This window comes from Callithrix jacchus, chromosome 19 (assembly GCF_049354715.1).
Source record: "Callithrix jacchus isolate 240 chromosome 19, calJac240_pri, whole genome shotgun sequence".
Classification (NCBI taxonomy): Eukaryota; Metazoa; Chordata; class Mammalia; order Primates; family Cebidae; genus Callithrix; species Callithrix jacchus.
This window is the reverse complement of record NC_133520.1, coordinates 50054811-50070734: the sequence shown is the minus strand read 5'-3', so window position 1 is coordinate 50070734 and position 15924 is coordinate 50054811. Positions and strand designations below refer to the sequence as shown.

The window sequence follows — 15924 nt, the reverse complement described above, 5'->3', positions numbered from 1 at the left end:
GCCTAGGCCAGGCATGGTGGCTCATGCCTGTAATCCCAACACTTTGGGAGGCCGAGACAGGTGGATCACCTGAGGTCAGGAGTTCAAGACCAGCCTGTATGGTGAAGCTCTGTCTCCGTTAAAAATACAAAAATCAGCCGGGTGTGGTGGAAGACACCTATAATCCCAGCTACTCGGAAGGCTGAGGCAGGAGAATTGCTTGAACCTGGGAGACAGATGTTGCAGTGAGCCAAGATTGCAGCACTGCACTCTAGCCTGGGTGAGACTCTATGTCAAAAAAGGAAAAAGAGGGGCCTGGCGCAGTGGCTCAAGCCTATAATCCCAACACTTTGGGAAGCCGAGGCGGGCACATCACAAGGTCAAGAGATCGAGACCATCCTGACCATCATGGTGAAACCCCGTCTCTACTAAAAATACAAAAATTAGTTGGGCGTGGTGGCGCATGCCTGTAGTCCCAGCTACTTGGGAGGCTGAGGCAGGAGAATTGCTTGAACCCAGGAGGTGAAAGTTGCAATGAGCTGAGATTGTGCCACCACACTCCAGCCTGGCGCCTGGCAACAGAACAAGACTCTGTCTCAAAAAAAAAAAAAAAAAAAAAGAATGCCTAATACTTTCCTTATCTAGTTAATGGACTTTTAATTTGTATAGGTAGAAGCCTCCCTTTTTTGTATATCAATTAATCCCCTGTGATAATACATGCTGGATTTGTATGTTCCAGTCAAGTTCCATCACATATAGAAATGAACTAAAATTACTAAATCTTTTAGAAACAAAAATCAAGGATTCACAAACTATGGCATTTTATTTCAGAGCCTTTGCTTACATTTGTACAATATATTACATAATTCTTCATTGTTTGCAGATCCTAATATATACTTTATAGCTTTTATTCTATAAGCTTTTTCTTCAACATTTTGCTGTCAACAAATCTTTACAGTCCTGTACAAATTTGAATAACTTGAAACCATTTTCAACAAAATTAGTTACTGTAAGCACACACTACAAGACTGAAATGCTTTTCTTAGAAAAGTTGAATGTAAAGGATTCTGACACGTTAGCATCTACAACAAAACGCTTTGAAATTCTCACATGTCGTATTGCCAGAAAACAAATAAAACATGCCAGCCCCATCCAAAAGAAGTACACAGAACTACAATTAAAACAGTAAAACAGTCTGTACAATAAAGTACTGTGTATTAACAGTGCCAGGTATTAAATAGCTTGAATGAACACATCCGCAATATACAAATGTCTTACAAAGGTGAAGAATTAAATACAAGTGCCAAACAGAACAGAGATTGGAATCATACAACATAAAGTCAATACAAGTGAAAACAATTTTGCATTCATTTTGGATTTTATACAAGGCATTTAATTTTATAGGCCGACCACTTCCATTAGCTATTTATATTTAAAATAACCACCATCCTTTTGAGACAGTTCATATCAACAATCTTGAACCATACTAATACATTACTTGTTCCTGAAGTCCTTTTGTTGTAGCTCATAATAAAATAAGCAATACAAATGAATTATCTGTATTTAAGGGAAAAGAAACATTTACAAGAAAACACAAAAATATAACTGTTATAATTCATTATGAATAAATATACACTTTGAACTGGCTAAGTACAATCTTTATACATTAAGATTTAATACAGTTTATTAGCCATTTTCTTTTTTCACACAATTATATCAAAATTAAAAAAAAATACTGATTTATAGAAAAATGGCAAAGTACAGTAGTTCCATTCCAATTTGAAGGGGCATGAAAAGCCACTGCAAGACCTTTTAGCCTAATTCAAACCTGTAAACATGTTCAGTCTTTTTTAAAGAGAATCTTTAATATTTGGTTACCAGGACTGATGTCTAATATCCTGTTAACTGCAGGTTTTGAATTTATTACATGTGCTTGACTTATACAATTAAAGCCACCCTAAGGTGACTTGCTTTAAAAAACAATTACCTTGTACAAATGAAAATAGGTTCATATTTTTTCATAAATAAATGGAAAAATATCAAATGTTCCAGCTTTAACAAAATACAAGGGAATACATATACAGTAAGTTATCTTAACATGTTCTGGCCCACCCCTTAACTATGCTTACTGTATTGTCTCTACAGGCAGTGAAAAGCCTCCATTTGCCACAGTGGAAGGCCTTCAAGTTACCAGACACACAATTCCCAGACAAGTTGGAAACAATTATTGCTTGAGGAAAAGCAGTTCATTGTACTTTTTCTTCATAAAAAAGTGCACTTAAGTGCCAAGTCAGCTTGTCAAGAAACAATTTTTAAATATAAAATAGTGCTTGTCTGATATTTTTTTGTGCCACTGTGCAGTATAAAAAAAAAAGTGGCCCTCAACAGCCATTAAGTGCAAAGTGCTTTAGCAAGTCCTGCTGTCACCTGCACTCAACTGACATTCCATTTTGTGATGCGCTGGACATTGATGGTTCAGCTAAAGTTAACATAACAGCAGCTGTTATGGAACTGGATGAAGGTGAAGAAGAGGATGAGGATGTAGCAGCACCTAAGGAAAAGGGAGACCAAACCAAGAGCTTAATACAAATGTATGTCTAACAACAGAAAATACTAGTCCTCTGAACTAAAATTCTGTTGTATTCTCCAAAATCATTTAGCTTACAACAGTGGTCAGTTCTCACAGTACCACGATGTAAAGAGAGGAAAAGCTAGTGTATAGCTCAGGTAGCTAGACAGTGCCCAACTACAGAAGTAATGAAAGGGACAGACCAGGGAAGGCTCCTGAGTGGATCAAAGAGGCGAAAAAACTGTGCCTGGTCTACAAGATACAGAAAAAATAGAGAATATACTTTTTTTTATAAACAAATATCGAAACAGGAAAAATCTGCAATCCAACCAAAAATCTGTTTTCCCCTCCTAATCCCTCCATCTTTCTGTACTTGATGTTTTCTTGTAATATAAATGGTGACGAGAATCAGAGGCTTAATTGCTTCTTCAAGTTGGATCAAAACAATACATAGCTCAACTGTTGCATTCTCCTCTACTACGTTTACAAAGCAAATAACACATTAGTTATTTTCCTCAGAGAAATTTTCTCACTGTTCCTTTTTGTTTGTTTTGTTTTTTTCACATGGAGTCTTGCTCTGTCACCCTGGCTAGACTGCAGTGACACGATCTCAGCTCACTGCAACCTCCGCCTCCTGGGTTCAAGTGATTCTCCTGGCTCAGCCTCCCAAGTAGCTGGGACTACAGGTGTACACCACCAAGCCCAGCTAATTTCATATTTTTAGTAGAGACAGGGTTTTGCCATGTTGGCCAGACTGGTCTCAAATTCCTGACCTCAGGTGATCTGCCCACCTGGGCCTCCCAAGTGCTGGGATTACAGGAGTGAGCCACCACACCTAGCCTCTCTCACTGTTATAAATTAGTTTTCATAAAATAATTTTTTTTTGAGACGGAGTCTTGAACTGTCGCCTGGGCTGAAGTGCAGTAGTGCGATCTTGGCTCACCGCAATCTCAAGTGATTCTCCTGCCTCAGCCTCCTGGGTAGCTGGGATTAAAGGTGCCCACCACCACACCCGGCTAATTTTTTGTATTTTTTTAGTAGAGACAGGGTTTCACTACATTGGCCAGGCTGGTCTAAACTCCTGACCTCATGATCTGCCGGCTTTGGCCTCCCAAAGTGCTGGGATTAAAGGCGTGAGCCACCTCACCTAGCGTCTCTCATTGTTATAAATTAATGTTCATAAAATAATATTTTAAAATAAATATATGTACAGATTTTTTTTTTCTTTTAGATGGAGTCTCCTTCTGTTGCCAGGCTGGAGTGCAATGGTGTAATCTCGGCTCACTGCAACCTCCGGACTCCCTGGTTCAAACAATTCTCTTGCCTCAGCCTCCCAAGTAGCTGGGATTACAGGCATGTGCCACCATGCCCAGCTAATTTTTGTATTTTTAGTATAGATGGGGGTTTTACCCTGTTGGCCAGGATGGTCTCGATCTCCTGACCTCGTGATCCACCTGCCTCAGGCTTCCAAAGTGCTGATATTACAGGTGTGAGCCACTGCGCCCAGCCGTACATACACAGATTTTAAAAATTCATTCAGCACAGGGGTAATAAGGTAGAAAAGTGTATTTCCTTCTCATCTAGGAACCTCCTAATCAATCAAATTCCCCTCCCCACTATTACCAGTTTCTTCACATTTTTTAAAACTCTAGAAGAAAGGCTGACAAATAACTGCCCCAGGGGCAAATCTGGCTTACTTGACTTTGGAAAGAAAATTCTGTTAGAACACAGCCATAGCCATGCCCATTTGTTTACATCCTGCCTATGAGAGATTTCACACTTACCATGGCAGAGATGAGAAGTTTCTACAGAGACCATATGGCCCACAAAGCCTAACATATTTATTATCTCTTTACAGAAAATTTTTGCAACCCCTGTTCTACAGGAATTTTATCTCTAGAAACTAGAGAGATGATATGCAAATTTAAAATATGTAGATAACAGCACACCTTTAAAAACACAAGCGGAAGCATAGTTCAGTGTCTTCTTTTTTAATTTAATAATGTTTATATAAATTTTTTTATAATGTTTTTTTGGGGATGGAGTCTGACTCTTGTCCAGTCTGGAGTGCAGTGGCACCATCTCAGTTCATCGCAACCTCCACCTCCTGGGTTTAAGCGATTCTCCTGCCTCAGCCTCCTAAGTAGCTGGGATTACAGTGCCTGCTACCATGCCCAGCTAATTTTTACATTTTTAGTAGAGACGGGGTTTTCACTATGTTGGCCAGGCTGGTCTCAAATTCCTGACCTCAGGTGATCTGCTCACCTTGGCCTCCCAAAGTGCTGGGATTACAGGGGTGAGCCACTGTGCCCGGCCCCAATTTAACAATATATTTTAAGAGATCATTCCATATCAGTACATACAAATCTTTTTCTTTACAAAGTTGAGTAGTATTCCATATAATTTGTAACCTATAAATATATAAATTTCACTACACTGTCCCTGCATTGGTTTTAGTTTTAATTTTTTTGGTAAGAATGATACCCTATTTGATTTGCATTTCTTTGGTTAACTAGGGTAAGCATTTTTCTATGGATTTTTCTTCAAATAGTATTTACAAGCTGACTTTTTATTTTTTTTGAGACGGAGTTTCGCTCTTGTTACCCAGGCTGGAATGCAATGGCGCGATCTCAGCTCACCGCAACCTCCACCTCCTGGGTTCAGGCAATTTTCCTGCCTCAGCCTCCTGAGTAGATGGGATTACAGGCATGCGCCACCATGCCCAGCTAATTTTTTGTATTTTTAGTAGAGATGAGGTTTCACCATGTTGACTAGGATGGTCTCGATCTCTTGACCTCATGATCCACCCGCCTCGGCCTCCCAAAGTGCTAGGATTACAGGCGTGAGCCACTGCGCCCAGCCACAAACTGACTTTTAATGCTAACTCCCTAGATAGGCTCTATTTAGCAAAATCAACCATTAGGAAGAATTTGTGGTAACCATATCTACAAAACAGTGCTTAGAAGGAGTTTCTGGATAGATTTTTTTTTTTTGAGACAAGAGTTTAGCTCTTGTTACCCAGGCTGGAGTGTGATGGCACAATCTCAGCTAACTGCAACCTTCACCTCCAGGTTCAAGCGATTCTCCTGCCTCGGCTTCCCAAGTAGCTGGGATTACAGGGATGCGCCACCATGCCCAGCTAAGTTTTTTTTTTTTTTTTTTATTTAGTAGAGATAGGATTTCACCATGCTCTTCAGGCTGGTCACGAACTCCCGACCTCAGGTGATTAACCTGCCTCTGCCTCCCAAAGTGCTGGGATTACAGGCGTGAGCCACTGCAACCAGCTAACAGATGTCTTATTGTATAGAAAATTCCTATATAAAAAGGCTTCAGTTACCTAAGGGTGAAGAGCTCTAGTAAAAGCATTAAAAAGGTCACTATGTTAACTATGACTTTTTATTCTTTTAAAATGGTAACATGAGATGAAACACATGAAACTCCGATCCTCTTTGACAGAATGCTTCTGTAGGTACTTTGTATATTATACATGTATATATTTTACATATTATATAAACATTTAATTTCTTTTTTGAGAGAGAAAAAAAATTTTTTTCTCTCACTCTTGCCCAGGCTGGAGTGCAGTGGCATGAACTTGGCTCACTGCAACCTCCACTTCCTCGGTTCAAGCGATTCTCCTGCCTCAGGCTTCTGAGTAGCTGGGATCACAGGCACCTGCCACTATGTCTGGCTAATTTTTGTATTTTTAGTAGAGATGGGGTTTCACTATGTTGGCCAGCCTGGTCTTGAACTCCTGAACTCGTGATCCACTCGCCTTGGCTTCCCAAAGTGTTGGGATTATAGGTATGAGCCACCACGCCCTGCCCAAACATTTAGTCTCTTTTCAAATACTCTGTATCTCAGACACACTGACTTTCACCTACCTTCAAATCAAAAAGCATATACAAAATAAGGTGGAGAGACTTAAAGAATATTATGACAGCAGAAGAGATAAGTAGAAAAGTTGTGTAAAGAAAAAGGAAATGAAAATCAAAGTGCTTCAGAGGACAGTAACAATGGCAAAAAGGGGACAGGAAAGCAAAGTCACACTCTTACAGTATGTGACACTGTCTCTTCCCATCTCTATGGTCCCATTTCTTTGCTCTCCTTCATAACAAGACTCAAGATTTCTCTAGGGTCACTGTCTCTACTTCTCAACTGTTCCTCCACCCTCAGCTACATTTAATCCAGATTTTATCTGCAGAGCTTACTGAAAATGCTCTTGAAAAGGCGACCAACGACTCCTGCATTGTCAAGCCCACTGACTACTTCCCTGGACTTTCAGCAGGATGTCACACAGCTTTTACTCCGCTCCTTCACAAACACTTACTTTTCTTGGCCATTCTCTCCTTGTTTCCTTTCCTCATTTGGGGTTATTCCTCCTCAAGTCCTGGTTGTTTTCTCCTTCTCAGCCCTACCTCTAAAAGCCAATTTGTTCCAGCTTGCTTTCTTTTCTTTTCTATCCACATTTCTTTTCTAGCTGATCTACTCAAGTATTAGGACTTTAAAAACCACTCGTAATAATAACTACCACACCATAGATATGCCATTGACTTTAAAGGTGTAACCTCAGTCCTGACTTCTTCCCTAAACTATAAACTTATACATCCCACTATCTACTGGACATCTCCACTTGGATGCCTAATATACATTTGAGAACTTAACACGACTAAAGCAGAACACCGAAACCTTGTCAATGCTCCCTAATCTACATATCATCTTCTCTAGGTCGGCCTCATTTCCAAAATGGCACCATGCAGCTAGTTGTTCTAGCCAAAAACCTAGCCCATCTTTCCTTCATATCCATCACATCCAACGCATCTGCAAATGCTGTTAATTCAACATGAACTGCTCTCCATCCTTATGGTACAAGTCACTATCCAGCACCTTCCTGAACTACTGTAATGGGCTTCCTATATGCCACATGGCTTTCACCATTGGCCCTCTAGAGTCTCCTTTCCACATGGCAGACAGTGATCTTCAAAAAATTTTAAGTAAATCATGCTGGCCGGGTGCAGTGGCTGATGCCTACAATCCCAGCACTTTGGGAGGTCAAGGCGGGTGGATCACGAGGTCAAGAGTTCAAGACCAGCCTGGCCAACATAGTGAAACCTTGTCTCTACTAAAAAAAACAAAAATTAGGCTAAGCACAGTGGCTCACGCCTATAATCCCAGCACTTTGGGAGGCCGAGGCGGGTGGATCACGAGGTTAAGAGATCAAGACCATCCTGGTCAACAAGGTGAAACCCCGTCTCTACTAAAAATACAAAAATTAGCCGGGCATGGTGGTGCGCGCCTGTAGTCCCAGCTACTCAGGAGGCTGAGGCAGGAGAATTGCTTGAACCCGGAAGGCAGAGGTTGTGGTGAGCCGAGATCGCACCATTGCACTCTCCAGCCTGGGTAACAACAGCGAAACTCAAAAAAAAAAAAATTAGCTGGTCACAGTGGCGCGTGCCTATAGTCCCAGCTACTCAGGAGGCTGAGGGAGGAGAATCGCTTGAACCTGGGAGGTGGAGGCTGTAGTGAGCAGAGATCGCACCACTGTACTCTAGCTTGGGCCACAGAGTGAGAATACATCTCAAAATCCATCCATCCATCCATCCATCCATCCATTCATCCATCATACCACTCCTGCATTTAAAACTTTCTGATAGACTGGGCGCTATGGTTCACATCTGTAATCCCAACACTTTGGGAGGCTGAGGTGGACAGATCACCTGAGATCAGGAGTTCTGGGTCAGCCTGGCCTGCATGGTGAAACCCTGTCTCTACTAAAAATGCAAATTTTAGCCAAGTGTGGTGGTGCATACCTGTAATCCCAGCTACTCGGGAAGCTGAGGTAGGAGAATCACTTGAACCTAGGAGGCGGAGGTTGCAGTGAGCTGAGATTGTGCCACTGTACTTAAGCGTGGACGAACATCTCAAAAACAAAACAAAAAAACCCAACAACAACAAAAATTAAACTTTCTAATAGTTGTCCATTTCTCTTAGAATAAAATTTAAATTCCTTATCCTGGACTACAAGGCATCACATGATTTAGCCCCCTGCTTAGCTGGCTGATACTTCTACCACTTTAACACCACAGTGGTTTTCCTTTGTTCCTAAAAGGTACCGAGTGTACTGCCAACTTAGAGCCGTGATTCTGGGGGATTTTGCCCCCAGCCCTGGAGGTATCTGCCAATGTCTGGAGTTATTTTTGGTTGAAACAATCACAGGGTGTTACTGGCATCTAATGGGTAGTGGCCAGAAATGCTGCTAAACATCCTATAATGCATAGGACAGCCCTACACAGCAAAGAATCACCTGGCCCAAAATGTCAATCAGTGCCAAGTTTGAGAAGCCTCATATTAGGGACACTTGCTGTTCTCTCTGCCTAGGACATCTGTTATAGATTGAATCGTGTCCACCACAAAATTTTGTATTGAACCCCAATGAAACTGCATTTGCAGAAAGGGAGGTAATTAATGTCCTAAGGGTGGCACCCTAACACAAAAAAACTTGTGTCTTTGGAAGAGAGGTCTCTTCTAAGGTCTCTCTACGCACCAAGGCCATGTGAACTGTGAACACAGCATGGCGGCAGCCGTCTGCAAGCCAATCAAGACAGGCCTAGGAGAAAACAAACCTGCTGGCACCTAGATTTTGGACTTTCAGCCCTAAAACTGGGAAAATGAACTTCTGCTGGAGGTGGAGGTTGCAGTGAGCCGAGATCGCACCACCGCACTCCAGCCTGGGTGACAAGAATGAGACTCAGTCTCAAAAAAATAAATAAATAAAGTAAAAATACTTACTTTCTCTCTCTTTCTTCTTTAAACGCTTTCTCCTCCGATCAATGGAAGCAACTTCTGATTTTAATGACAGATAATGTTTTCTGATTTCTTGAAGTTTTTCTTGAAGAATTGTGATGCGTTCAGCACTTGTCATATTTTCCAGGTCCGCTATAAATTTAAAGCTTTCATTAATAGGTATCTTTGAAAAAACGTTTAATATATAAAGGAGAGAATATAGAGCATGGTTGTTCAATAAGGTTGAGGTAGATACACTAAAAAACTAAGCCTCCTAAAGTATTTGTTTTCCAAGTTTTTTTCCTAGCTTAGAACAATGCCTGGCACATAATAAATGCAAAATATTTGTTAAATGAATGAATATGTAAACAATTAAAGACCTTAAGATCTAAATATGTATGCTAAAATATCCACATCAATATACAGTATCACCATAATAATGATAATAATAAAATCACACTTAAAAATAAAACTGGGGCCAGGCACAGTAGCTCAGACCTGTAATCCCAGCACTTTGGGAAGCCAAGGAGGGTGGATCACGAGGTCAGGAGTTTCATACAAGCCTAGCCAACAAGGTGAAATCCCATCTCTAGTAAAAATACAAAAATTAGCTGGGCGTGGTGGGGGAACCTGTAATCCCAGCTTCTCAGAATGCTGGGGCAGGAAAATCGCTTGAACCCAGGAAGTGGAGGTTAGTGAGCCAAGATCATGCCATTGCACTCCAGCCTGGGCAACAGAGTAAGACTCTGTCTAAAAACACAGAAACAAAACAAAACAAAAACACCTGGAAAGCCACTGAAATGCTAAATTGTGCACACTTTTTGAGTAACAGGATTATTAATAAATTTTTTCTCTTCTATTCTCTTTTTATTTTTTAGGTTTTTAATAAAAGTATGTGTGTAACATTTAAATTGGAAGGAAATTTTAAAAAGCTCTAAAGCAATCTTCAATCTCTTAAGAATACTTGAGGTATTTCCTTGTGTGAGAAACTCTATAGTATTAAGAAATATACATATTGGCGGGGTGTGGTGGCTCACACCTGCAATCCTAGCACTTTGGGAGGCTGAGATGGGAGGATCACCTGAGCTCAGGAGTTCAAGACTAGCCTGGCCAAGACAGTGAGACCTTGTCTCGCTTTAAAATATATATATATGAACTTTTTTTTTTAAATGAAGATTTATGAAAGTTTATCACATATACAAAAGTATAGAGAGGATAGAAATCATCATCCAGCTTTAGTAATCATAAATTTATGGCAAACCTTGTATTATCTGCACCCCTATCCACTCCTCACCCCTAACGCCAGATAATTTTAAATCAAATTACAGATATCATATCAGAAATATCTGGTCAGTGTTGGCACTTGCCTCCATTGCCTTAAAATTTTTCTTTTAGCAATTTATTTATTCAAATCACACTCCAAATAAGATCTATACACTGCAATTCATTAGTACATCTATTAAGTCTGGTATAGCCTCTTTTTCATGAAGAGTTACTAGGACTGGGGCTGAGTGCAGTGGCTTATGCCTGAAATCCCAGTACTATGGGAGGCCGAGGCAAGTGGATCATCTGAGGTCAGGAGTTCAAGACCATCCCGGCCAACATGGTAAAACCCTATCTCTACTAAAAAATACCAAAAAAAAAAAAAAAAGTAGCTGGGTGTGGTGGCTTGCACCTGTAATCTCAGGTACTCGGGAGACTCAGGCAGGAGAATAGCTTGAACCAGGGAGGTGGAGACTGCAGTGAGCCGAGATGGCGCCACAGTACCCCAGCCTAGTGACAGAGCGAGACACAGTCTCAAAAAACAAAACAAAACAAAAAGAGTTTCTGGGATGAAGTTTGTATGCTTGTCAATTTAACACATCACTTACACATCTGAAAACTCCATTTGTAGACTTTGGGTAATCGATTGCTGGGTTCCTTGAGGTCTGGATCCTTATCACCATTCTTGCCGCATTTTCCTGGAGACTGTGTCCTTGCAGGAGATTTGGTACTATGAGACTTCATTCCGGTGGAAACTGATTTGACTGGCTGACTCTTAGTTATACTTTCACCAGCTGAAAGTTCTTCACTATCACTACTATTTGCTGAAAGAGAAAGAAAAGATTTAATAAAAATGCAACAATAAATTTGCCACAGATTTTAATAGATAATTTTAAATTAACCATTAGAATTTACTACTACAGAAAACAACCTGCCTATAAACCTGCAAAATCACATACAAATGCAGCAGCATCTTAGGGAAAAAAAAAAACCAAAAAACAAAAAAACTCTTCTTACCTGAACTGCCAATAATACATATATATTTTAAAATCACTCACACTAATCTTTCATTATGCTTGACTGTTAAATACATAGTAATCATCTGAATGGCTTTTTACTCTATTATATTAATATATAAAATAAAATATAACATCTTTTAAAATTATTACTTGTAGAAACTTCTACAATGAATATGTAACATTGGGTTTATACAACACTTTCCTACTCCTTTGGCCACAAAGAAATAATGATGCACAATCATCATATTCAATAAAGAACTCCTCGGGAATAAACTCTAAATTTTGATGTGTATGACGAAATTATTTTTAACTAATTCCTATGCTGTGGGTTGACTAAAATAATTAATTTCATCCTAACGAAATAGTCACTATTTTTTGAACAATTCAGAAGTCTGTGTAACAATTATGTTACAACTGTTATTGTGAATTACACTTCAGTACTAAAATGGAAATACTTAACCTTGACAGCTTACCATGTGAACAGGTGATGGGATTAGTATTTCCATAGATAACCTCTTTCTGGATACAAAGTATTACTTTAGATTTCATCAGAATTAATTCATGTTACTAAATTATTCTCTGAGAATGGTTAACTCACTCTGATTTACCATGGCAGAAGCCCAGTAAGTAAAATGGAAATACACTGTATCTCTGTATTATATGAATATACTAAATGGCTTATTGAAGATGAGCTCTCCTAGGAAATGTCATTTAAATAGTAAACTCCTGAAGACAAAAACATCACAGTGAAAGAAAAAACACTTTAAATATCCTACCAGTTACGCCAAACAATTGATGACTGACTGATTTGGCATATATGTATTGATTTTTCATTTAACAACAGTCACCAAAAAAAAAAAAAAAAAAAGAGTTAGACTCTCAAAGCCAGAAAGTATTCCAAATAGTAAAGGTAGATAGCAGTTAATTCCTCCCACTGTGAAATTCTGGGAATAAAGAAACTCCACCACTTGTTGACACATATACACAAATTCCCTCCCCAGCTCCCCCACTGCTGCTCTGGAACCCCTGGCAACTCCTAGCTAAGCCACCCAAGGCTTGGCCCCACTCTATGCAGTGGACTGTCTCAGCCTGGCTTTCATGGCCTTGCTGAGCACAGCCGCCCGGGGCCCCAGGGACGCCATATTCACCGCCTGGAAGTCATATGGGCTCAGCAGAACCTCGGGGAGCTGGCCGAATAACCCTTTTCTGCACTGAAGTGCAGCCAAGCCGGCTGCTAGCAAAGGTCAGGCAGTGGAGGTGGTAGGAGTCTCCTGGAAGAGCAGCAGGAGGTCAGTGTGGGGCACCTGAAAAAAAATTCTTTACATATTTTCTGCTTCTTACTTCGTCTACAAAAGAGAGATAAAATGTGCAGCCCTCAGAAGAAATACAGTATATATATTCTCTGTGGATTGATGAACGGAGTCATTGCTAAAGTTGGAGCATACTTAGCAAAAAGTATTGTTCGTAGCTACTCTTAGGTCACGTAATATTGAGTATGAAAGATAAATGTTGTAGACTGGAGTTGTTGGAATTTTAGTTCTAAAGTTATCTTGATTGTTATACATCTATGCTGATTTTGTCTTGAAGAATTACTAAACAATCAATTTCACTGTAATAAAAATAACATAAAAATTGAAACATTTCACAATGTGTGATACATTTTATAGCAAATAATAAGAACTGTGAAACACAAAGGTAACACATATGTTGATGTTTATAGCATATTGGCTATTATTTAAAAAACAGACTACTTGATTTTCCATCAGCAATCAACACTACCAGTGAATAATACCAACTTGCTTAAAATTAGAATTTATCGGCTGGGCGCGGTGGCTCAAGCCTGTAATCCCAGCACTTTGGGAGGCCGAGGCGGGTGGATCACAAGGTCAAGAAATCGAGACCATCCTGGTCAACATGGTGAAACCCCATCTCTACTAAAAATACAAATATTAGCTCGGCATGGTGGCGCGTGCCTGTAGTCCCAGCTACTCGGGAAGCTGAGGCAGGAGAATTGCTCGAACCCAGGAGGCGGAGGTTGTGGTGAACCGTGATCGCGCCATCGCATTCCAGCCTGGGTAACAAGAGCGAAACTCCGTCTCCAAAAAAAAAAAAAAAAGAAAAAACTAGAATTTATCTAAGATCAGAAAACCTGTGTTGTTGCTGTTTTTTCTAAGCAAGCAGCCTTACAGTATCTGTATGACTTTTTCTGAGTGTATGGACAAAATCAAAATAGTGTACTATGCCATATCCTGAAACCATTTTCTTACTGGGGAAAAATTAACAGCTATTATTTTTATATTTTAAAAATTAGAGATGTCACACTTACTGCCTTTCCCCTTCTTTTTGTTGTTTACCACTGTTGCTTTATGGCTTCTTTTCTGCTTTTTTGATGAACTTCCTCCTCCCTGAGCATCTTTTACTCTTTTCTGACCTGTACAGACTATGATGGGAAAGAAATTAAGTAACACAAAATAACATCCAACATTCCCTAGGTATAAATTAATTCCACATTTCAGAAGCATAAAACAATCCAAAACTACCTGTTCTTAATTACATTTATAAACTGTCACAGAAATTACTACAAATTTTTTAAAAAGCTGTCATTAATGAAACTCAATTCTTGGACATAATAAAAGTCAGGGTTTTTAAAAAGGCAAATAAAGTATCCTTCTTTAAAAAATCAGATATAAATTGAAAATAGTCCTTAATACAGTACTGGGAGTTTATGAGCCTAGTAATTAAGAAACAAGTATATGCTGAAAACAAAAACTGAAATTTGTTAAGATTCAGTAAAAGCAAATATTAAGACTTGATTGCAGGTTAAAATATTAATAATGTTATATCTTATAATCATATTAATATAATGTTTAAATGATATAATGATATTATTGGAGTAAATTTTAGCAGTAATTCATAGTTGGTTTTTTTTTTTTAACCAACTTATTTCAAGAATAACTAAGCTCCCAGGGCACTGGTTGGTTAACATGTATACCATTTACAAATCCAACATAGTAGTTCTAAAAAAAGTCTCATCTTCTTGGTGGGAAATTATTGCAAAATATTACAAATAAATATCTCCCTTTTCTTCAAGGACTAACCCAAGTCCTACATCCTCACTAAGACCTTCCCTAATGTTCCAGGCTTCACTGATGAATCACTATTCTGAACTGTAGCATTTTTCTATACTACTCATATGGTCCTTAGCATCTGCTATATTTCTAATTTATGGGTTATCTCTCAGACTATATAAAATAAGCCTTTTCCCCCAGAGACTAATAAAGTACTATCTCCATTCAGTTCCAATGTCAGACACTAAATCAACCTTCAGTGTATAAAACCTAACTTTTTTGGTCAAAAACAGGACAGGTAATTAACTGTCTGCAACTTCCTAGTTTTTTTTTTTAAATGGGTCATATAATCTTACTTACAACTTTTCCTAATACCTTTTTAAATATTCAATATTTCTTTTTTATTTTTTACACCAAGTATGTGAACCCACCTAATGTCATTTTAATACAACAATTTAAGTGAAACACAAAGAAAGTGACTTAAATATTGACCATACTGAAGCACAGAATCGTAATTGTCAGGTTTCTCTTCAAGAGAGTTTAATTCAAAAGTGTTCAGACACTAAGAAATAAAAACCTTCAATGTAGAGAAATCAGGAAAAAACTACACCTAAATAGTAAAACTTACATTTTAACTCGTGATGTAGTGGGGATTCTCCATATTCACAGTAAACAAATTTATTAAAATGTGGCCATGTGAAACAGGTGCTTAAGAATTTATTTCTGGCCAGGGAAGGTGGCTCACGCTTGCAAATCCAGCATTTTGAGAGGTGAGGTGGGTGGATCACCTGAGGTCAGGAATTCGAGACCAGCCTGGCCAACATGGTGAAACCACATACCTACTAAAAAAATACAAAAAATTAGGTGGGCGTTAATGCCAGATACTCGGCAGGCTGGGGCACAATCTCTTGACCCCAGGAGGCAGAGGTTGCAGGGAGCCGAGATTGCACCATTGCCTTCCAGCCTGTGTAACAAGAGCAAACTTGGTTTAAAAAAAAAAAAAAATTCTTGGCTGGGCATGGTAGCTCACGCCTGTAATCCAAGCACTTTGGAGGCCAAGGCGGGTGGATCCCCTGACGTCGGGCGTTCAAGACCAGCCTGACCAACATAGTGAAACCCCGTCTTTAAAAAACTAAATAAAATAAAACTCTAAAGAGATATAAATCACCCTAAATTTAGGAGTAGCTTTCAAATTCCATAATTATTAACCTAGTCAATATTAAGATTCAAAAGGGCAGTGATGACT

The 15924-nt window shown here is 39.2% G+C and overlaps 1 protein-coding gene across 7 annotated transcripts in view; it reads right to left on the bottom strand.

Annotated features, from left to right (window-relative positions):
- Positions 1-783: 783 nt before the first annotated feature.
- ARID4B (AT-rich interaction domain 4B) overlaps positions 784-15924 on the bottom strand; it is a 152743-nt gene continuing 137602 nt past the window's right edge. For 4 of the 7 annotated variants that reach the window (XM_008985785.5, XM_078357291.1, XM_078357292.1 and 1 more), the window contains 4 exons: positions 13937-14050; positions 11200-11415; positions 9335-9481; positions 784-2530 (listed from right to left, as the gene is read on the bottom strand). In XM_008985785.5, coding sequence (XP_008984033.3) covers positions 2403-2530; positions 9335-9481; positions 11200-11415; positions 13937-14050 — 605 coding nt within the window. In that variant the 3' untranslated portion in view covers positions 784-2402. Of the gene's footprint in view, positions 2531-9334; positions 9482-11199; positions 11416-12758; positions 12915-13936; positions 14051-15924 lie in introns of those variants that run through there. The other 3 variants (XR_013529965.1, XM_078357293.1, XM_078357294.1) reach the window with 3 other exon arrangements.